At 45.6% G+C, this 23,799-nt stretch overlaps 4 protein-coding genes across 4 annotated transcripts; 1 reads left to right on the forward strand and 3 right to left on the reverse strand.

Moving 5' to 3' along the window:
• Positions 1–456: 456 nt before the first annotated feature.
• Positions 457–5,670, reverse strand: LOC141022567 (uncharacterized). The gene is made up of 5 exons (XM_073498830.1): positions 5,434–5,670; positions 1,293–1,655; positions 1,113–1,214; positions 873–1,037; positions 457–783 (listed from the first exon to the last, which is right to left on the reverse strand). The coding sequence occupies exons 1-5, from the start codon at positions 5,668–5,670 to the stop codon at positions 457–459; spliced, it is 1,194 nt and encodes a 397-aa protein (XP_073354931.1).
• Positions 5,209–6,889, reverse strand: LOC120963855 (uncharacterized). The gene is made up of 4 exons (XM_040388358.1): positions 6,797–6,889; positions 6,448–6,702; positions 5,763–6,122; positions 5,209–5,673 (listed from the first exon to the last, which is right to left on the reverse strand). Exons 1-3 carry the CDS (start codon positions 6,838–6,840, stop codon positions 5,765–5,767), a joined length of 657 nt encoding a protein of 218 aa, XP_040244292.1. The 5' UTR covers positions 6,841–6,889; the 3' UTR covers positions 5,209–5,673; positions 5,763–5,764.
• A 1,487-nt stretch (positions 6,890–8,376) lies between these two features.
• LOC109734931 (poly(A)-specific ribonuclease PARN-like) lies at positions 8,377–13,029 on the forward strand. Its single transcript, XM_020294119.4, has 8 exons — positions 8,377–8,918; positions 10,450–10,580; positions 10,657–10,839; positions 10,929–11,041; positions 11,359–11,475; positions 11,578–11,692; positions 11,768–11,983; positions 12,188–13,029. Exons 1-8 carry the CDS (start codon positions 8,644–8,646, stop codon positions 12,829–12,831), a joined length of 1,794 nt encoding a protein of 597 aa, XP_020149708.1. The 5' UTR covers positions 8,377–8,643; the 3' UTR covers positions 12,832–13,029.
• Positions 13,030–13,211: 182 nt separating this feature from the next.
• LOC141023289 (DNA topoisomerase 2-like) lies at positions 13,212–17,287 on the reverse strand. Its single transcript, XM_073499840.1, has 10 exons — positions 16,970–17,287; positions 16,558–16,847; positions 16,306–16,471; positions 16,013–16,213; positions 15,634–15,742; positions 15,491–15,540; positions 14,889–15,290; positions 14,713–14,808; positions 14,450–14,567; positions 13,212–14,391 (listed from the first exon to the last, which is right to left on the reverse strand). The coding sequence occupies exons 1-10, from the start codon at positions 17,084–17,086 to the stop codon at positions 14,228–14,230; spliced, it is 1,713 nt and encodes a 570-aa protein (XP_073355941.1). The 5' UTR covers positions 17,087–17,287; the 3' UTR covers positions 13,212–14,227.
• Between the last annotated feature and the right edge of the window lie 6,512 nt (positions 17,288–23,799).

A 23,799-nucleotide genomic window follows, 5' to 3' on the forward strand; every position in this document is an offset into this window, starting at 1 on the left:
AGAGTGCGGCGCCTCCGTTCTAGGCGCTGCATATGTCTGTAGCTATCCAGAAAGCAACAGAAGTTTGGCTAGTTACAGACATATGCAGCGCCTAGCACGGAGGCGCCACACACTATAGTGCAGCGCCTGCGAGCTAGGCGTTGCACTGTAGAGTGCGGCGCCTCCGTGCTAGGCGCTGCACAAACACTTAACAATTTTTTTGCCTGAAACTAGAGGCCTACCTACTGTGCCTCCTCCCCCCCCCTCTACTGGGTCTTTTTCAGCCACAGTTCAACAACTAGTATAACAAACATTCAGGTACGACATCATTTCTCCAAGTATAACAATTAGTATAAGAAACAAAGGGTTCACAAAAGACTTCATTTCATAGAAATGACCATCACAATAAGTTCCAGTTTACCATAGAGCTACCACCACTCCAAGTTCAACGACATAAAAGGTACGACCACTCCAAGTTCAACGACATAACAAATCGCACTCGAAGTTCAACATTATAAAAAAACTAAGATGACTAGTGCTTTCCACGCTTGCTGGGTCCTCCCCCCTCTTGACGCTTATCTTCTTCACCTTCCTAGGAAGAGGTACCCGCTCCGGCTCCGGCTCCGCCTCCGGTTCGACATCGTCATCCAAATAGTCATCCAAAGCCGCCATCCGCGAGGTGCCGACCGTCCTTTTGCCTCTTTGGGTGAAGTCTTCAGGTGTGTACTTGTTGATTCCCCTCCTAGGCTTCAACTCGTATGCAGACTGATCCCGGTACGTCCCCAAGGTCATATCATCAGCAACCTATGCATCAACAATAGATATGGAAAGACCGTGTGTGAGGATATAGTTAGCAATGCATCAACAAATGGATATATATCGTCATGCCATACCTCTTGGGTGACCCCACCCACATCCTCATCCGTGAAAGGTTCACCATGGCTCTGCCCCGAAGCGGGATCTGATGGTGTCGCCGACCTAGACCGTTCTGGTGATACATACTCGGGGTCACGACAACCGAAAAGGTTTGATAGCCGCCTTAACTTTTGGCCCTGGCGCTGCAACATGTACAAGTGAATGAGACATGGAACGTACCAACAAATGTTAAGTGCTAGTTTGAAGGAGATGTGAACCTTAATGAATTCTCGAAGTGCACCTTCCCCATCGCTTTTGCCAGCCGGGGTTGTTTCCAGAATAGTCTCGGTCTCGTCAGCTGCTTTCTTGATCTGGGCACGCTATGAACAGAAACGGTATCAAAGTGTTAGGCAAGCGAAGATGTGAAAAGTGCGAATGGAAAAGCAAAAAGGGCTAACCACAAAGTTCATCATTGGAGCTGAAGGGATCACCGAGTTGCCTTTCCTGACTAATGCGTTGTACTGGTGCTGGGCTACCTCATCAAAAACGGTGGGTTCTTCCAGAATCTCCTCAGCATACGCCGGCTGGCATACCTCCACGCGGGTACTTGCAAGAAACCATGCGAGATAGTTGTTGAACGCGATCGGGCAGTGCTCACGAAGCTGGGCTCGTTTTCCAGCCCTTGCTTGCTCCACACTAAGAGCGAACTGCACGACATACTTCCTGTGATGGCTGGCCCAATCCTTGATCTTCCGCTGCTTTTTCCTATCCAACCTGCAAGTTAGAAACAAGATATTAGCATCATCGAAACCATCGAGAAGCTGCTAAGTGCTCAAGGTTAATTATATCTTACGCGTGTAGCAACTTGTCCGTGTCCTCCCACTCCGGCAGGTGTGGCTGGAACAAACCAAACTGGCGGAACACCCGATGTGGCAGGTGAAGCTCAACCGCCCAGTTGCATATCAGTGGGCACCGCATATGCCAGAGATCCCTATCCCTAATGCACATCGGATTAAGCCTGAACTCTATAGGGTTACCAAAACGCTCTCCTTTTCCATACGGCTCCCATTCCACCTGCAAAATGGGATTGAATGCAAAATTGATATCGAGTGAAGATAAAAGCATGATAATCACTTATGCAAGGTCGGTTCACCTGCTCAGGCGTGATCGCGTCCAGCTCGCTCTTGTACAACTTGTACATTATAGAGGGATCATCCGTCGTCTCATTTAACACATCCCACTTGTAAGCCCAAGTGGGGAGCCGTAGTGGGTCGTCTTTATCGTCCCAATCCTCGTACTTCACGGTCTTAGGTCGTCCAACCGGCAGACGCTCCCAGCTCCATATGGAAAGTGCGAGCAGACAACCACCAATACCTCCAGTGTGCCTACAACTGGCATCGTCCAACTGCACATAAAAAAGAACATGGTCAAATTTGCCGCAAGAGCGCATTGATAATGTATCAATGAAGTGAAAAGGAAACAACTTCATACCTGTCGATACAAGTAAGCTAGTGTCGCCGAACCCCAACTCCATTTGCTATCGAAGACGGTCAACGCCTTCAGCCACATCCATGGAGCATTCTTGCATGTGCCATCAGCAAACATTGTCCTCGATACCACGTACCACATGTAGACACGAGCATAAGTCTTCACCATGTCCTCATTAGCATCATCGGGGCAATGAGCGAAGTGCGATGATATCCACGTGAAAGTAGCGCCCGCTGCGACTCTTTCCTTCTTCTTATCTTCCCTTTCTGGCTCCCGAGGCTCCGGAGGAACCATACCGGCTTGCATCTGCGCGCGCCACCCTTCAGAATCGGTGTTCATACATAAAGGATTGCCATCGATAGGAAGACCGGTGATCATAGCGATATCCTGCAGCGTCACGGTCATCTCCCCGGTCCGAAGATGGAAAGTGTGTGTCTCCGGCCTCCAATGATCAATAAGCGCGGTGAGTGCTGCAGCATTGTTGGGTGGCGTCGACCGGCGGACCAACTCAATGAAAGGGAGAAGTCCTGCCTCCCTAACATAAGGTGTGTACCGCTCATCATAGCTCATCCCTCCAAGGCTGATCCCGTGAGACCGAAGCTTCAGAGGTGCAAGCTCCTACAAACAAACAAATCATAACATTACATATGGGGCATATGTGTTTGAAAAAACATACGAAATTCATAACACCGGCCACTTTCAGTATTACCCGCTGCTGCACCAACATAGCGTACGACCGGTGTTGATGGTCCCAGTGATCATCGAGAAGCCAAACCATCCTAACAATTTCAACAAAGCATTCTTGTCAACACGATTATCTTTTCAATTCAAAAAAACTAAAGTAGGCCTACTACATGCAAGATCCAAAGCATATGGTGCTTCCCCCTACTTGGGCCTACTTCATACAAATAACATGTCAATCTATGTATCCAAACTATAACATGTCAATCTACTTCTCCATACAAATAACATGTCAATCTACTTCTCCATACAAAAAACATGTCAATCTATGTATCCAAACTATATAAATAACATGTCAACCTATCTATCCAAACCACATTCTAATCTAACAAGGGTTCCCCAAATCTAATATATGCAAGATTCAAACAAAAGTTGCCCAAATCTAATACATGCAAGATTCAAACAAGGGTTCCCCAATTCTTCAAAATATAATATTTTCTATGGATAGAACGAAGGGGATCGGAGGAGAGTACCTTCCACGATGGATTGGTGAACAAATGCACGGACCAAATCGTCGGATCGGAAGGATTTGGGAGAGGGGATTGAGAGGGGGAGTGTAGATGGCCGCCGCCCTTTTTTCTGTAACTGCCAATGGGGAGGGTGGGGGAGGAGAGGGCTGACGCGTTTGCATATAAGTCACAGTGCAGCGCCTAGCCGCTAGGCGCTGCACATTACACGTGCAACGCCTAGCCCGCAGGCGCTGCACTGTACAGGTGCAGCGCCTAGCTCGGAGGCGTTGCACTGCTGGGTGCGGGCCCGTGGGCCGCCACGGTGGACAGTGGTGCAACGCCCCGGAGCTAGGCGCTGCACCGTAGGGTGTGGCGCCGGCGTGGCGGACGCTACACAAAAGGGTCATGGGTGTGAAATAGTTTCGCAACCAGTTCATTCTGTGATTTGCTTTCGATTATAGGTCAAAATTGTCAAATTTGCCTATTCTATTGGCATATTTTACTTTTCCCACTCAGGCGCTGGAGAGCAATCATTGCGCCGACGCGTTGCGGCGGAGAGGCGGAACACGTAGTTGTCCGACGGCTCGTCGTCTTATCCGAGCCATCCTGAGCCGATAGAGAGCCGCCTCCGCCATGGACGATCTCAGCGCTTGTCGTCGGGTCGTGTTCCCCGAACCCTTCCTCACCGGAGTCTTGCCCATCTCACCTCCTGCTTCAGCACACCGGCCCTGCTCATTGCTAGTTGGATTCACCTCTCCCTGCTAATACATTCAACCCACCACCAAAAAAATGCTAACTGAAGATGCACCTATACCTCGTCCACTCCTTCACCTCTATCTGCTGGCAGATTTGTTGCACTCCAAGCGCTTGACACTGTCCCAATGGATGAAGAGCGGGATTGCTGCAGCAATGGGAGGATTACGATTTCTCTGCATCATTATTAGGTAGCCACTAGCCAAAGATAGGTACAAACAGCAGAGAATTGTAACCTGAACTTGCTGATCCCCGACAGAGCGACTACCTTCAGACCTCCTTGTTGTGCCACTCATGCGGTGTCAATAGAGGATGGCGCCATTGGTACTACCACTATAGCTTCAAAAATGTTTGAAAAAGCACACAAGTGCTGGTAGGCACCAAAGGGGACACAGCTTTTGCAGAACAAATCGAATTTTGAATTTGATGAGTGCCCAAGCCAACATCATGTATGCCATCTGGCCACAAACACATCAAAATGCATACAAGCACCAGCCGAAATCCGACTCCAGCAGAAACAAGATTCAGTTAAAAGTCTGAAGCATCCATCTCGGAAAATCAGATACATCCAGTTCATCGATTAAACAATCATCATAGTACAAATGTTCATGAAACATGGTTTTCGCACCAACAGAGTGCCACACGAAATTGAGGAACAAGCGTGGAGCAAATGCTCACAGAAAAACACTAGAAAATCCTCAGAATACAAATACCTTAGATTACAACAATTAAATTCCAGATTTCAGTTTTCTGCAATGCCCAATCGGCTTGTGCACGTGGTACGGCTGCGGCCTTCCATACCACAATTCTTACACCTTCCAAGCTTTTGTGACTTCTTCGGCGCATCTCCTCTCACAGGGCAAATTGTTCATTTGTGCCCCTCGCGCCGTCATATGCTGCAGAATCTTGTGCGCTTACTCAGACCCTTGTACGGTGCGTTCTCCCTGCTATTCGTTGGTCTACTGACCCCCCCCTTTCTTTTCTGGAGCTATGAGGCCAAGGAGAGCATTGACACTCCCAGAATTTCCAGCACTGATGCATTTGTCAACACACTCGCCGCCAACATATGGAATCTCTCCATTGCCAGGCAAAGTACCGGGAGCTAATTCACCCATGCGGTCCACAAAACCCAGACCATCCTTCGCTTTCTGAAAGGTGCGCCACTCACCAAAAGAGCTTCAAGCCCGTCTAATATGTGATCGAATGCTTCTGCACTAGAGTCACCCAGCCGCACTACCTCCATTGCTCTCAAGTAAAGGGTCGAGTGCCTACATGTCAACGACATGTTAACTGAATTATCTCTCTGGTACTGAACCAGATCTTTTGGAAGTATGTCCCTCGCGTCTTTGGTCCACCGCTTCAATATATGCTTAGCAGGGATCTCCTCCATATGTAGTATCTCCATGACCTGACTCATCAAACAAATTTTATAAATTTCTTATACAAGGGCAAATATTTCAATTCCAAATGAAACAAAAGAAGTCAGCAGAAAATTACCCTCAATACATGGCTGCACAACATTCCAGTGTGCTCGAACCGACCACATTCACATGTATACTCTGTTTGTCTTCGGTTACGTTCACCTCATACTCAACCCTGCTCCATTTCTCTCTTTTCGCTGCATTGTTGTGAACCGTGACATACTTCCTCATCTTCTCCTTCTCTGTGACATTGTATGTTGTCGCTTCAATTAACAAGCGTCCGAATTCTTCAAACATCGCCCTAGTGTATATTTTACTTGCATGCCTTATCACACTTTTTGTTGGCTTCTCTGCGTACTTGTGAATCGACTGCTCCATAGCGCTCATTCGGGAAGGGCATTGTGTCCGGTCCGGTGGTGCACTTCCCAGCCTTAATCTGCAAAACCACAGGCAATACCTTTCTTTAGGTTTTACATTTGATTGGCCATGTACACAATATTTTACTGCATGCATCCTTTAGTTACTCATCAGGGTATGCAAACAGGGCAATGTCTGAATTCAGGGTATGCAAACAGGGCATGCAACCTCAACGCTCATGTTTCAGATTCCCCAAACCATTTTTTCGTTTGCTTCTTTGGCTCCACGAGCAATGCCTGAATTAAGCTAAATACTGTATGAATTTGTTTGTGCGCGCAATAATGTACATCAACACGCACGCAGGAACTGAAACCATACAGCGACACAAATTTCATTTTGCATACCTTTTAGTCCACCCAGGTGCCTGCGCGTTGATCCTGTCAGTTGACTGAGCGGACCTTGTCGGGGAAGAGTCGGGACGTCGCCACACCCCGTCTCGTGCGCTGCCATTGACTTTGACACTGAGCTGTTGAGCACAACCAGACCCAGTACTCGAGTCTGCTGGGGCGGCAACTTCACTTCCGGGGTTCGCCAACAATGCAAGAGGAACCGGATCTGGGTGCTCATGACTGTCGGCGAACTCCTCCCGCAATGGAAATCTGAGAAAGATATAGCAGCGGCGGCGGAAATGCCCAGTCAGTCGCCATAGAACCAAAATCGATAACAAGCTTTTGCAGATCAGCGTCGGCTAACCTGTCAACGGCATCGAGCAGGAACTCCATGCCAGCATCCTCCATTTTTTCCAGCCCAGTCACCGCCGGTGGAGGTCGTGCGCGGCCCAATCGTGCATCGCGGACGGCTCAACTTTTACCACACCGTCATGTTCTCTTTATCTGGTCCACAGATCAGGAAAAACGCCAACGTTCTGGTCCACGGACCAGACCACACGCACGGAACCGTCACCCCTCCGCCTCCTTCGGTCCCACGTACGATGCACTGTTCCGTCCGTATTTCCACGCCCTGCCCCAATTTCTAAAGTACTACTGCAATCCTGGCAGACCGATTTTTCTGGATCCCAATCACAGAATGGATGGCAATGATATCGGGCTCAGCTGAGCTCGGGCGCCAAATCGCCTCGTCCCTCAATGATCTCCTACTTTGTGAAGATTCACCTCTTAGTGATGCTTCTTGGTGGAAGTCATGTTGTAATAGGTTGGTTGTGCTTGATGTGCGACACAACCACGCGTTCTTGTGATTTTAGAATCATTTGATTTGACGCCTTCATCAACATAGAGTAGGATAACACCAACCATCCAAGCCATTAAACATCATTGATCTCCTTATTCACCTCTTAATATCGTGCAATATGTTTATTCCGCTACCAAGTACTCCTAAGGACCAACCTAGTTGTTTGTTACGTAAAATCTGCTGACTTCTCAGAACTGAGTGTACTTTTATTTCATAGGACCATTCACCCCATCTAGTCTCGAAAACATTCAGTTCTAACAACAGCTCAGTCATTTACTAATTTATTGCACATCCCAACTAAGGTACCTTTCCCGTCCGAACCTTGCGCTAGCCCAACTTCTACCGGTCCGCCGCTGCCACCAACCCTGCGCTAGCCCAACTTTTTCCAATAGATTTAGAAGTACATATCACGGGATCACCTACAGGGCGACATACATGGGTCGAGGCCCATTCGTTTTTTGATTTTCTTTTTTCTTTTTTCTCTTTCATTTTTTTCTGCTTTAGTTTTGATCTTTCCTTTTTTCCATTTTTGTTTATTTTTAATTTTTACTTTATTTCCAAGTTGTTTTTTGCGGTTTTTCTTTTTCTTTTCCCATTTATTTTTCTCTATTTATTTTTTGTTTAATAAAATACAAATATTTTTTGATAAATACACCTTTTAAAAAAATACATGGAATATTTTTCAAAACACGTGAGAAGTTTTTAAAAATCACACACATATCTTCTTGAAATAGTTCAACATTTTTTGAATACACAATAATTTTTTTGAAACTTGTGAAATATTTTGAAAATTGCATACATACTTTTTTTAATATGCAAACATCGTTTAAAGCAAATGAACACTTTTTAAATTATTTTAGTACTTTTTTAAAATACATGAATGTTTTCAAAAAGCATATGAACATTTTTACGAAAAGGATGATTATTTTATTTTATTTATATGAGCATTTTATTATAACACTATGAAATTTTTACTTAATTTTTGTTAATTTGGTTATATCATACGATATTATTAGATTCTACATTCTTTCAACAATAAATTCTACTCCTACAAAAGACCAATGTGAAATTGACCACACTGTCTGCGGCCCATTAAGCAGCGAATAGCAGCGCCCCAGCGCAGCGTCTGGTCTCTGGGCGCCGCCCCACGACCACCTCCACGGCATCCCCCTTCCCGCGACCGCCGCCACCGCCGCCACTAACACCACTCGACTCCAGTCCTCCGGCTCCACGTCGCCGCTGTTCCCCGGCCCACCCTCAGTCGCCGCCGCCTCCTCCCGGTCCCCCGAGCCGAGCAGACTGCACGCCTCGTTCCTCACCTTGGTCGTGCTCAGCTGCTGCTTCCGCCACCAATGGCCGCCGCCGCGTCGGCGAAGCAGGTCACCAGGAGGAATTTCCCGGAGGCTCTGCGGGAGCTGGCGGCTCACGTGAAGGAGTGCGACTACGTGGCTATCGCGGCGGTAAAGACGGGCGCCCCCACCGGGTGGCGACGCGCGCTGCCGGTCGACACGGTGGAGACGGCGTACCTCAAGGCCAAATTCGCCTCCGAGTCCTTCCAGCCTCTCCACATAGCCGTCTGCCCGTTCCGCCTGGGCTCTGCCTCCGGCTCCGACGTTGTCGCCTACCCGTAAGCACCTCTCTCGCCCCTGTTCCTCCGCAAGAAGCACTCTGTCAAACATCTTGTGCGCACTGAAATCAGTCGTAAGATAGTTTAGCTGGTATGTGGAGCGGTGGCCCATCAGCCTATGTCTTGTGTGCTCACTGAGGCATTTCGTCAAACACCTTGTGTGCTTAAATGAAACTTTGCTACTCCAGTTTTGGGGAAATGGCAAGATGCGATCAGGTTGGTATATAGGTGGACCTTTTTACCATGGTAATGTTTAGCAAATACAGCTCCGGTTGTATGTCTGCATACACAGCAATACTTGGGTTAGAAAGGGCGGCACAAACTTACTGTGCTGATGGGGTTGGAGTGCGCCGGCGGTTCCCTGTCTGCATCAAGCAGGGTGGCATATGCTTCTTCACATGGAGGACGCCGGGGGCAACGGTCCTGGGAATATGCAAGTCGGGGCATGCCAGTGTGGAGTGGCAGCGGTTAGCTCCGCGCTACAACATGACTGGCCTCCCGATGGCGGTGTGATGGTCTAAGGTGGAATTCATCCCACCATTTGGTAGCGCCACTGGGGACTGCCATGGAGTTCTAACTCGTGTGACTATGGAAAGATCTATCATGAAGATGGTGACTGAAACAACGCTTCATGTCTGGGACCTTGTTCTGAACTTATGTATTGATTGGGCTTAGCAGCGTCGAACTTGCGTCGTTACCTTGTTGAAGGTGTTGTCTCCTTGCCGATGCTGGTCTTCAGTGTTTGGTTTCGGCAACCTGGATCAAATACTTTTCCTGACTGTCTCCGGCTGGACGTGCCAATGATGGCGCGGGGGTGTTTATCCATTCTTGACGGCGCTGTTGCGGAAGAAGTGGACTTAATCGTAGGTGTTAAATTCATATCTTGTGATGTTTCTACCGTAGTTGTCTATGTCTTGTACTCCTTTTGTTGATGTCTTTGGCCTCGCTGCCTTGCGTCAATTTCAATAAAGATGGTTGTGTGCATAACAATGATGTAGAGGCCGGGGGTTTTAACACCCTGTTCGAAAAAAGGGAGTTACCAAAATCCTCCTGTGAATCAATGAGCTGGATCGTTGGTAATAAAATGAAGCATACTTTTCCTTGCATAAAAACGAAGAAAATCATACTTTCCAAACTAGCAAGCAACTGACAGGGACATGAAATATCTCACAGAAATGACATATGAAAGAGCAATAAAGCTGCTCGAAAAATCTCAGGATTGCCTGCCAAACCTGCTTTCAGTTTTGTCATACTAAATTCTGTTGCTCGCGCTGCTACCCCAAAGAATATTCTTTGGTCGATGTTATGTCATGTGTAATGACCATATCTTATGACTGTAGCACTAAAATCTCCATTCATTATGGATCATCTGAGTTATTGCTTGTAAATGTCTGTTTAATTTTACACTTTGGGTTCATTTAATTAATCCAGGTTTCATCCTTTTGAGGAGTATGCTTGCTCTGTTCTGTGCTCCAGTCTATTGATTTCTGTCATCATTACTGATGCTCCTGTCGGTCTTTTGGTTGTACAGGTACAATTTCCACTTGTTTCCCAGAGATGAACTACAGCTTGGAATGCCTTCTTATAGTTTCTCCTGCCAATCATCTTACTTTTCATCGATGGCTCGTGATGGTTTTGATTTTAATATGTGCATTTATGATGGTGAGTCCTATATCATGCACCCAAACAAATGGCAAATTTGGTTATTTGATAGAGGGCTTAATTTTTATATTGGCAGGTATATCTTATCTATCAAGGGTGCAAGAATCCTTGGCTAGGAAAAAGACTTTCACCCCTCATCTTCAGCAGCCATCTCCATCAGCAAGTGCATCCGTTGCTGATTCAGTTTTTACAACTAGAATTAAGTCGAGAATTCAGCATTGGCGTAAAGGATGTGCAGAACCCAGTAAAACAGCTGATGGTAGGGCACTTTCGATAAATAATACTAAGGCTACTCTGTGTATTATTTAGATAGTTAGATGTCTCCTAACATGAAGTCTTACTGTGCAGGATCTTTAGTTAGTTCTCTCAGGAAACTAATCATGGGCAGTGAATCATATGGTTCAAGGCCCAGTATGACCATCGATGTTTGCAGTGATCGCCAAGTTCAACTTGTTTTGGAGGTGTGGTTTCTCCACTTTACATTTCATGGTTTGTCCAAAAATAAGTCATTTTCTTAACACTATTAGACTCTTTTTTTTTGCGAATGTGACACTATTAGACTCCTCCAAGGAAAAACATAATATATTCACTTTCTCACGCTCTTTAGTATTTTTACTGTTGTTTTGGCTACAAGAGCTAGGTGCTGTGATAAAGAACTGACAAATGTGGAATAGATGACATGCTTTTAGCAGGGTCTGATTTGTATGTGCTCACCCGTAGGGCGCAATCTGTATAAAATATAACTCCAAATCATTGATGATGTTGAGCTATACTGCAGACAGTAAATGGTACCTCTGGTGATCTTGTACCTCTTGTTGTTCCGGATAAAGGTGGGGTGCCTAGGGCTGTGCGTGTGATCTTTACTAGTTCTGCAGAGGATAAAAATCTTCTCCTGGTTTGTATCCCTAAAACTTGGCAACACCATTTAAATGTAACTAAATGGCGTAATCTTAATCTGGTTTCAATTTTTTTTCCTTTGGGAACTCTTTTTTGTCAGATGGACATAAAAAAATTGGAAGATGAGCAGAATTTGAAGTTTCGCGGATTTCGGGAAGTTATTGATCTAGTAGCATCTTCAGAGAAACCAATCATATCATACAATTGCTTGAATGGTATGTTGATCCATCACTAGTTTTTTATCGACCTGTCATTTATAAAATAGTATAACTTATTTTTTTCTTTCTCAGACCTAACAATGATGCACACACAATTTATTGCGCCTCTTCCGCCGAACCTGCATGAATTTATGTGTTCTTCGAGGCTGGTTTTCTCTAGTGTTGTTGATATTGGCCACTTGTGGCGAGAAATTAGCCCTTTGAGAAAAGCGAAGAATATACAAGCGGCTCTGAGTTACTTACAGAGACAGTACTTTGTGCCAATGGAAATAGAAATACCACTGCAAGGTACAGTTCCAGCTAACTTAATTAACACACCATGTTGCTAATAAACTATGGAGTTTCTCCTTGCTCATCATATTTTAGAAAATGAAGTATATTATTTGTAACTAGTAGTAGGTGTGAGCCTTAAATTGTTGCATACATTATTATAGTGCTTTCTTAGTGGCATTTTGAATTGAACTCCCGTTCTCTCTTTCTTGGTTTGCGCAGATGGTACCAAGGGTGTCACAAAAAGTGGAGAAAATGTTCTGAGAATAACAAAATTATTTGCTAAGCTAAGCAAGTTACTTAAAATCACTCCCAAGTGTCAATCTCAGTCTGGTGAGCAACATTACACAGTTGAAGATCACCGTAACATTCTTTATCCCGGTTGCATGGTGGAAGAATCTGATGGTGTTGACTGCACTAATGATAATGAGTCAGATACCACAAGGACAGTGAGCACCCAGAGTGTTGTTTTCTTGTGGGGCTTTAGGGAGACATCTGCAGAAGAGCTGAGATCACGCCTTGCAAGATTGCATCATGTCTTCTCAAAGGATTTTGATCTAAGATTGTTGGATAAGACATGCTCAGCTTTGATATTTCGTAGTTCTGATGCTGCAAGTGAATTACTAAGAGACATAAGCTTGGAGAGTCCCTCACTAAATAATTTCTTCTCAGAAGGTCTGAAAGCTGCAGGTTTTGATGTCTACAGGAAGGCTTGCAGTTCAGGGCTTTGGGATTCAGATTTAGCTGAGGCCCTGGAGAGCGCTTCATTGGAGCCAGCTACTTCAACAATTTCTGAGCATGGTAGCTCTGAGATATACTGGAATAGTTCATTGAAGCTGGATCTAAAGGAGTATCTGGAATGCTAGAACATCATGTTAGCCTTCTGCTCAGGTAATCTTAAATTAGTGAGTGCACACCTCTAGATAGCATTCATAGCAGGCAAGTAAAATCAAGAAAGGAAGGGGAAGCTTGCTTCTTTGAACTACTTTCTCCCTGGACATAAGTTTCACTCTAGGTGAAATGTTATTTTGGTTTGCCTCAGAAATCACCATGTGCATATTTGAGCCGAGCTTCTGGACCTGATCTACCAGTCAGCATTTCCTGGGATTTCAGTTAGTTTCCATCTTTCATCTCGCTGTGATGGTAACTTGACAAATCAGTGAAACCTGAGGGTGGGTCTGTTTGCGATGCAATAGGGTAGAATAACGGCATGGTTTTCAGCCCAAATTGTTAGCCGGGCCTTGAAATTGTAGGTACATCCATTTCAAGGAGGATTCCGTTCACTATTTTTTTCATTACTAGAGTCTTTCTTAAAAAAAAGATACTGAAGGGGCATCTTATATATTATAATTATCAAGAAAAAGAATAGTAGCTAGTACAATGGAAAGACAATGAAAAATTAAGCGACCAGTAAAAAATAAAATTACATCAATGACTGCGTCTATCTCCTGACTTACTCCTCCTAAATTAGTTATCTTTTACATGTCAATCTGAACCGTTCATTGCTGTTATTTGTTGCTGCTTAATCTAAGCCATTCCTTTTCTTGTGCCTTAATAACAATTCCCTTATTTTAGAAGATATATAGATAGTTAGATGTTATTATTCCATAGACAATTCTCCCTGTAGTTGTGCGGTATTCAGCTCTCACTTCCTAATCACAGGTCCCTTTTAGACACATCATATGCTGACCTGGGACAGGTCAATCCGCTAAATCTAAGTCCGCGCCTGCCCAGCGATCCTGGCGCACCCGGCATACTCAAGCCGGAAAATGCCGACTCAACGCACAATGAGTGCCCCCTCCATAGCTATCATCTCAATGCATGGACCATAAACGGAGTACCCCGACACGGAAACTAGACAGTCTCACTGCAGCCCACGCACTCTCTGGGCCGTTGTGCTTAGGAGTTTACTCTTCATGGGAGTAGCCATTATGGTCGCTCAGGTCCAGTACACTTCTTCATCTAGAGTCAATATCGTCGCTCCCGACTGGAATGGATGTTTTTTTTTTTTTTGATTAAGAGAGCTCCCTCTCCGATTTCTATTAACAGAAGCCACAGTGTCTTACAAACCACCAGGAACTAAAGCGAAACTGCCACACATAACAGCAGCAAAAGACATGATGTGCAGAACTGGTCTATCCCTATCAGCCCATCAGGATCGCAGGGAACTGGGACTACGCCAGCCTACACGCGGCCAGAATGGATGTAGATTGCTTTCCTCTTAGGCTGAGAGATCAGCATCTTCTATTGCTGCTGAAGCGCTCACGCAAATCGAGGCCGCTCCTCTTGTTGAAGGGGGGATTCCCTCATCTTCCGCACCTTCTTCCCAGGAGAAGGAGCACTGCAGTTGCTGCCTCTTTTGCTTGGCTCGTTCCTTCTTTTCTTTCCCCTTTTCTGCTGTCCATCTGTATTCTCAGTTTCCGCGCCTGCACCAGTGGTCACGCCATCAGCTTAAGCTTCTGTAAGAGATGTGCACAAACACACAACATTGTACATTGGCACTACCACTATGTTCTGGAGAGGACTCATCAAGATCATAAGCAAGCAGACGATTTTTTAGTTCAAACGCTCCGTTGTCGTCATCTCTCACTGGTGCACTTGCCTATGAAATTGTCAAATTGAGTTGTAAAAGCAGCAAATAAACCATGACTCCAATTTGTTTTATTGTTTTATTAGTAAAGAGCAACATGTACTGCCTTAGTCCTCTCTAACTCGAGAACTTTATCACTTATTGTGTTACTCTGTACCTTCTGAGATTTGACAAGAGTGTTCCAACGCTGTTCCTTGAGTAGTGCTGCTTTTTCCCGCACCTGTTCTTCAGCTTCAAATTTGGCATCAATCACCTGTATCAAAATCAGCGAGTGAGAAGCGGTGAAACAAATTACATCAGGCAAAACATCAGAGAGAAACATTGCTTAATTACATCCAATTCCTTTTCAAGAGCATCAAGGTCTCTCAGCCAAAGAGTCTCTGGAGTTGTTTTGCAGAGACTTTCAACTTTGCCCTCTAAATTCTTCTGCAGTGCGATGAGCTCCTGTACCTTCTCTGGAGTCAAGGTACCATCTGTCATTGCGAGAAGATACTCATATTCACTCGCATTAACTCCTGCTGCAGCTTCATCTACTGCTGTAGCTCCTACAGCAACCGGCTCTGCCGTAATTTTTTCCTCTGGGAAAGGCTCATACCCCTTCTGCTTAAGCTCCAGGAATAGCTCTGCCCTCTTCCTGTTATTGGCTATGATGTCCCCGGAAATAACAGCAAGAATAAACCTCACTTTGTTCTTAGGCATCAACAACTCTTTCCTAATATTTTCTAACATTACTTCCTGCACAGCATAAATCAGTTAATGTGGCAGTTTGCATTTCGACAACATCATCGCAAAGGAAAAGGTTAAAATGTACGCCCTCCGTTCACAAATATAAGATATTTTGAATATTTCAATATGTAATACATCTAAAACGTGTCTATATACATCTGATTCGGAAAAAAAGTTAAAACATCTTATATTTGTGAACGGAGGAGTACCTTTCTTCTGCCATAGAATTTGAGCCTCAGTTTGAAGAACTCTTTAAGTACTGAAAAAGGTAACACCATTTCAGATTCAAATCCACAAGAAGAGAAGGGGTTTGTAGTTGCAATCCATGTCCATATTAGATAGAGATACTCACTGTCCTCTGGGGTGTCATATTTTCGGATCTTCCCGTCTGAGTCAAGCAAGTGCATGTTTGTTGTTCCTACTCTGCTTGTCAACTTGAATTTCTTCTCAAGGCCTTCTTGCTTGCTATATTCATGTTTTGCTCACTCAAGATAACACCAAACTCTACATTTGCATGATCACATTCCGACGATATTCCCTATAAATTGGTTGCGGTCGATAAAGTCAAATCATCTGAAACCCAGAGAAGGAACTATTTGTATAAGTACCCCCTTTGTCCGAAAAAGCTTGTCACAAGCTTGTGCCTCAAATGGATGTATCCAGCACTAACTTGATGCTAGATACACCCATTTGAGGGACAAGTTTTTTCGGACGGAGGGAGTATTACCTACCTCTAGAAATGGTGGTTCCTTGTCCTTGTCCTCATCATGCCACCAAGGACACATGGATTCAAGGAACTCTTGGTAATCTGTAGTCCAGCAGGGGATGGGAAGCTCGGTAATTTTAAGCATGGTGTCATCAACTTCCTCTATAACACCAGTGATGGTATATGTGACACCAGCTTCCTTTGAACTTGTCTTCTTCAAAGAGCCCTGTCATGTTATGAACAGAAAATTGCATGAAAAATCAATGTTGAATTAAGGAGCCAAATTTGCATCAAAGAAATGTGACAGGACTAGCTGACCTTGAACCCCTTGTACCAAGGGTCCATTGGTATCACAGTCTCTCCATTGAGTAACCTTTTTAGATTAGCAATAATGTCTCTTGGATTATAGTTTGGGACATAGCTGTTTGACCCATTGTCAATGCCAGTTCCATTGACCAAAACCATGGGAATGATTGGCACATACCTGAAGAAAAGGTGGCATATTTTAGGCGCACAAAAATGAACCCATTTGCAATCATGCATGGTGAATGTTCAAGGAGATGACATTACCAACTGGGTTCAATTGACTTTCCATCTTCATTCAAATAGTCGAGAAGAAGGTCATCATCCTCTGGAAAAATTAAACGGGTGATAGGTGCTAATCTGGTGAAGATATACGCGGCATCAGCAGCGTCTTCGCCCCCTCGGCACCTGGTACCGAACTGGCCGCGGGGCTCCAAGAGACTGATATTGTTGCTGCCAACAAAATCTTGAGCCATTCCTACGATTATGCCTGCTAGGCTCCGATCGCCATGGTGGCATGCTGCGTGTTCTGACACATAAGCAGCCAGGTCCGCCACCTGTAGCCAACGAAGGTATAACAAATTTAGGAATATGCCATGATTGTTGGCTCCAAATGCGCAAATTCAACAGCTCTTTTCTCCCACAAAATAAATTCAGGAACACTTTGGCACACACACACCTTAGTTTCTTCAATCAAGTTCCTCTTGAACGAGCCGAACAAAACCTTCCTTTGCCCTGGTTTAAGGCCGTCGACCATTGAAGAAGGTGTTGACCGTTCAAGGTCTGCCTCTGCCATCGAGAACGGGGCCGAGGTATGCCGGCACCGGCGAGGATCGCGCGAACTCCGGCGAGTGGGAAGGGGCTGTTTCCGGACGGTTTCGGCTTAGGCCGCCTGAAGATGAAGATCCCGGAGGTGGAGCACTTGGCGTCCGTGGCGACGGCTGGCGGTGAGCGCGGTGCTCGTGAGTACTCTCTATATCAGAATCCAGAGTCGAGCGCGGTGGCAGTGTTCGTTTCCATTCCAGGACGTCCATTGACTGCATTCCATTCCATTCCAGGACGTCCATTGACTGCATTCCATTCCATTCCATTCCAGGATACGCGGTTAGGACGGATACGTATCAATCACGATTTCCTTTTTTTTTCCCGGAAACACTAACGACCACACGTGTGGGCGCTTGCATCTCGCCCACACGCGTGGATCCGTGTCCGTTTGTGGGTGCACGAATCTTGACATGTTTGTGATGCCACGTAGGACTGGGCTGGTGTATAGGCATTCACCCGGTCGCCCACACGTCTGTTTCACCACACGGAGGGACTGGTGTGTGGGTGTTTAGCAGTTCGCCCATACGCCAGTTTTCACTCCCGCACAAGGGCTAGTGTGTGGGCATTTGACATCTCGCCCACACGCCCGTCTCCTTTCTCCATACCCAAGCTTCCGGTTGCCATGCGTTTTGCAGTGTACATGGCAACTGCCCTAGCGTGCTTGTAAGCAGATGGCAACTCTTTTTTTTTTTACCCGAACATGTCAGTTGCCATGTGTTTTGCAGGGTACACGGCAACTGTCCTAGTGTGCTTGTAAGCAGATGGCAACTCTCTCTTTTACCCGAACATGTTGTTTTGCCATGTCTCTTTGTAGCGCTACACGGCAACTGCCTAGTGTTAGTAGGTGGCCACTCCTAAGGTTTTTAAATCATGACAACTATAGTAAACCAGACCATACATGGCAACTGCTTAGTGTTAGTAGGTGGCAATCTCTAAAGTTTTTAAATCATGGCAACTATAGTAAACCAGACCATACATGGCAACAACTGCAGTTGTTCAAAATGGCATCTGGCACTTGACCTGAGATGGCAACTGCAGTTGAGCAACCATGGCAACTGTAGTTGTCCGACAGGCAACTGTAGTTCAGCGACATGGCAACTGCAGTTAAACGGCCATTGAAGAGGGTTCGGACCATGGCAACTGCCTGGACGCATGGTGACTATCACGCGGGGGCGTGTGGGACCATGAGGTAGGTGGCTGAGAGAGGTCGTGTGGGCGTTATGCATTTTGCCCACACATAGGCTGTGTGAGGGACCGCAAGGAAAAAAAGAAACGTGTGGGCGCTAATTGTTTTACCCACACGTAGGCGTGTGGGCTGGTCCTTTTAAACACCACACAAAACGTGTGGGCAGACCCCTTAATGCCCACACGTGTGGCAGTTATCGACATCTTTTTTTTGACAAGCACAATCACGATTTCCTGGCCATGGCAACAAATCCATTCTGATTTCTAATCTCACGGGCCCAAACGCTAAGGAATCACACCTGGTGCTACGATAAGCCTGAAGAAGGATGCGGTTTACATTCAGTCAACCAAGGGCTGCGATCGCTCCAAGTCACCTCATAGTCGATGGTCGTGATGCGTCATGCCAAACCTGTTACTACCCCGTCTAGGTGAATAAGTCATTCGCGTAATTCTAGGTCATCAATTTGAGCAATTAAATATGTGTTATATGTCATGAAAAGTATATCACTAGATTTGTACACGGATGTAGTTTCTAAATATATATTTTTTGTCACGTATAATATATATTTAGATAGTTAAATCGTCGACCTAGAACTACGCGAATGACTTATTCACCGAGACGGAGGTAGTACTATTTACGGTTCAGTGGTTTTTTTTGCAGGGACGGTTCAGTGGTTGTCTTAGGCCATTTTTAACCGATCCCTGTAACCGGTTAGTGGAGTAAAATTTTGATTTTACTCCACTAGCCGGCACCTAGCGATCCCCTATCTCCGGTTAGTGGAGTATATTTTTACTCGGGCCCCCAAAACTTCCCTATTTTTACTCCACCGATGTGCGGCCGAGTAAAAATCAGCGACTCTCTCTCACGTTCGCGTGGCCGCTGCATCTTCGCCGGCGCGCCTCCCGTCGGTCCCCCGCCGGCCCCGCCGCTACCTCGTTCCATCCCTTGCCCTTCGTTGTCGTTTTGTCCGGCGGCCAGCTCGTTCAGCCCCCATCGCCGTCGCCGGAATCAAGGTGAAACGCCATCCTCGTCGCCATTATTGATTCATCTGTTTCCTTTCGAGTTTCTTCTTTTTCTAGCGGCTGCCGCATCTCACCTTGCTTGCGCACAGCTGCAGGTCACCTGTTGCTCGCCGCTTCGGTCTAAACCACGCCGGCCGGCTTTTGCACCACCACCACACCCCAAGTGTTCGAAGAATTGCCTAGGTGAGTTTTTTTGTTTGTTTCTCTTTGAACCGAGGTCACGGGTTCAAGTCCTGGAAACAGCCTCTTACAGAAATGTAGGGAAAGGCTGCGTACTATAGGCCCAAAGTGGTCGGACCCTTCCCTGGACCCTGCGCAAGCAGGAGCTACATGCACCGGGCTGCCCCTTATTTTTTCTCTTTGAACTGAGCCGTTTGATTGAACCGAACCGTTTGGTTTGTAGATGAAGAGGTTGAGGGAGATCGCGTTGGAGGACTCATCGTCGTGCGAAGAGGTGGAAGAAAACGACGATGACTTTGACACCGTTTTAGGCATGATTTTCAATGATGATGTTTGGCCGAGGAGAGGATCACAATTTGGCTGCATACACATCAACCGTGATAGAGTGGAGGGCCATGCCAACATCATGAGAGATTACTTCTATCTAAACCCAACATATCCGGAGAAGTACTTTCACCGAAGCTTTCATATGCACACAAGTCTTTTTCTAACCATTGCAAAAGCCGTTGAGAGATATGATGACTGGTTCAAGCTCCAGAGAAATGCATCTAGAGAGATCAGTGCAAGCCCTCTGGTGAAATGCATCGCGTATGTTCGAGTCTTGGCATATGGATGTTCTGCCGATGCTATTGATGACTATGTACGCATTGGCGAAGACACAATCTTGGAGGCTGTTCGAAGGTTCACCAAAGCAATGATCGCTGTCTTTGGCCTGGAGTACTTGAGAGCACCAACCGAGGAAGACACCCAAAGGCTGATGACTGAGAGTGAAGCAAGCGGACGACCAGGGATGCTTGGACCACTTGACTGTATGCACTGGAGATGGAAAAATTGTCGAACAGGTTGAAAGGGTCGGTACAAAGGCCACGTCAACAGTCCAACGATCATTGTTCTTGAGGCAGTTGCATGGAATGATCTTTGGATATGGCATTCATTCTTTGGTTTGCCTGGCTCTCACAATGACTTGAATGTGCTATCGGGATCACATCTGTTTTCCAGGCTTATCAAAGGTCAAGCTCCCGCTTCCGAGTACTCGGTCGACAGACACAACTACTCGATGGGTTACTACCTTGCGGATGGCATCTATCCATCATGGGCCACCTTGGTCAAAAAAAAATCCATGTCCAAACAAAAACACTCACTTTGCCTAATGTCAAGAAGCTGCAAGAAAAGACGTGGAAAGAGCCTTCGGTGTGCTTCGGAAGCGCTTTGCAATTGTTCGTGACCCTGCCGAGTACTGGAACTCCAAGGTTCTATGGCGAGTCAACTTGTTGCATCATATTGCATAACATGATCACTGAAGACGAGAGAGATATGCCTGAGAACTTTAGGTACATCACCAACGGGACTCCGGTTGAGCCAGAGTATGATACAAACATGATCTTGAGATTCCTTGAGAGGCATCGCAAGATCGTGAACCGTCAAGTTCATACTCAGCTCCAACAAGATCTTGTTGAGCATCAACATCTAAGCGAGTCCTGGTTGTTCTATGAAATGCTATTTGCTACATTTGAACCATTCGGCATGTTTAAAATCGGTTTGTAAACTTTGAATTCGGTTTGTAAATTTTGAATTCGGTTTGTGAACTATATTCGTAATTTGGTTGAACATTCAAATTTATGTATAGTTTATATATGTGTGCCAGTATCTAGTTGCAATTTATACTAGAATTGCAAAGTTTAGAAGAAAAAGAATTTACTCTGTTATATTTAGGGGATCGGCTAGGTCCGGCCAAAACTTAGTGGAGTATTTATACTCCACTAAGCCTTTTACTCCCTTAAGTTTTAGGGAATCGGTTAGAAATGCCACTACAAAAAGAATACACTTCCGTGATGATACATGTTTGTCACAGTAGGTCACGTTTTCTGTCATGCATGTACATCCATGACGATTTTATGACAGAATCAAGATAGTCATACCTATACCGTCGTAGAAGTGTTCCATGACATTACCAAAATTATCATCGCGGAAGTGTCCACTTCCATGACGATAAATCGCGTGTCACAGAAGTGCTTTCGTCAAGGGTGAACGACACGTGGCATCCACCGTAACGGGTCGCCGTTAAGCTATCGGGTTCCGGTTTGGATCCGATAACCCGTTAACAACCCGGACCAATGGGGATTTTCCACGTGTAAAATTCTCATTGGCCGGAGAAAACACGTGTCAGGTTGTCATTGGGTCAGATAGGCCCCTATGATATGTCGACACGTGCGAGGGCCCACCACTGGCCCATTTAGCTTACAAAGGCCGGCCCGTTTGACTTGGTCAAAAGTTAGCAGCCTGGCCCATTAAAAGCCTGTTAACGGTCTGTTCGCAAATAGCCCATTTTATGGCCCGGTAACTCACAGCCCGTTAGGGCCTTCCCGAAATCGGCCCAACAACGTCATGTGGGTCCTCGAATATAACACCAGCCCGTTTCGCTTTCGGCCCATGTATGGCCCACGACGTCTTTCGGCCCATATGAGGCCTTTCGTAACTTTAGGCCCTTTAGTGGCCCATAGTGACTCTAGCCCATAATGAACAGTAAATTTCTTTGTACCCATTAACGGCCCATTATTCACATGGGTCGTTTCCAGCCCGTATTAGCTTTCGGCCTACTGACGGCCCATACGTTCTTGGGCTCCTTTCCGGCCCTCGATTACTTCCGGCCCGTTACTGGCCTGTTCCCCTAATGGGCCAATGAAAGTGCGTTATATCGACTAGAGGGGGTGAATAGGCGATTTTTATAAATTCTTCACTAAGGAATTTGCAGGTGAGGAAATTCCTTAGCGAAGAACTACTTGCAGCGGAATAAGTACTCAAAAGTAAACATAACAGAACACAAGCATGGTCATCATGATGAAATGACGACAAGCACAGAGTACAGAAAGCGTAAACACAGGATAACACAGGATGAAGACAAACAGATTGAAGAATTTGAACTGAGGAAATTGAGAAAGTCTTAAGTCAAAGTCTTCAAACACATATAAGAACAAGTGAACAACGCAGTTATGAGGAAATGAAAGAGTTGAGGAAATAGAACCAGTAAGCTTGGTGAAGACAATGATTTGGTAGACCAGTTCCAACTGCTGTCTCAGTTGTACGTCTGGTTGGAGCGGCTAGGTATTTAAACCTGAGGACACACAGTCCTGGACACACAGTCTTCACCGTATTCTCCTTGAGCTAAGGTCACACAGACCTCACCCAATCACTCGTGGTAAGTCTTCAGTTGACTTTTGAACCTTCACAAACTCGGTCACTCGGCGATCCACAATTTCCTCTTGGATGCTCTAGACCATGACGCCTAACCGTCTGGAAGAAGCACAGTCTTCAAAGGTAACAAGCGTCGGATCTACGCAAGATCAATCTCTTCAGTGATGCTCAATCACTTTGGGTTTGTAGGTGTTTGGGTTTGGGTTTTTCTCACTTGATGATTTTCGCTCAAAGTCCTCGGAGGATGGGATGCTCTCAAATGACAAGTGTCAGTTTCTCTCGGAGCTGCCAACCAGCTAGTGGTTGTAGGGGGCGGCTATTTATAACATAGGGAGCAGCCCGACATGATAAGACATAAATGCCCTTCAATGATATGACCGTTAGGTGGGTAGATATTTTGGGATAGCTGGCGCGTAGCACAGCAACGGTCAGATATTTGAGGCTCAAATTCCTCAGGGCTATCATGTTCCTCACTGTGTAGGCAATCCGCACTGGTGAATTCCTAACTCCTCAGTTAGAACAAATTCCTCAGAGACCAGAAGAGCTTCGTCTTTGTCACTGAAGAATATGACTGAATTGTATGAGATTTCCAATGGCTTCACTCGAAGGGATTGGTAGGTGTAGGATTTTGAGTTGAGCATCACATGAATTTTTTTCCTTAGTATTTCCTCGACCCCCTTTAACAGTACGGTGTTTCCTATGACTCAAGAAAGAGAAAATGAAACTACGAAAACAAAAGTCTTCACGCTTCATGTTCCTCGAATGGATACCTAGTCTTCAAGGTCACACCAATTTCTTCACTTTCAAAGTCTTCAGAAAGTCTTCAGTCGAAGAACTTCATTTTTAGGGGTCGACTTTCTTTGTAAATATCAAACTCCTCATAGACTTATAGACATGTGTACACTCATAAACACATTAGTCCCTTAACCTATAAGTCTTCAATACACCAAAATCATTAAGAGGCACTAGATGCACTTACAATCTCCCCTTTTTGGTGATTGATGACAATATAGGTTAAGTTTTTAACGGGAATAAACATATGAAGTGTAAATACTGACATTGAGGAATTTGGTTGCAAGATATAGAAGAACTCCCCCTGAAGAT

This window comes from Aegilops tauschii, chromosome 5 (assembly GCF_002575655.3).
Source record: "Aegilops tauschii subsp. strangulata cultivar AL8/78 chromosome 5, Aet v6.0, whole genome shotgun sequence".
In the NCBI taxonomy this organism is placed as follows: domain Eukaryota; kingdom Viridiplantae; phylum Streptophyta; class Magnoliopsida; order Poales; family Poaceae; genus Aegilops; species Aegilops tauschii.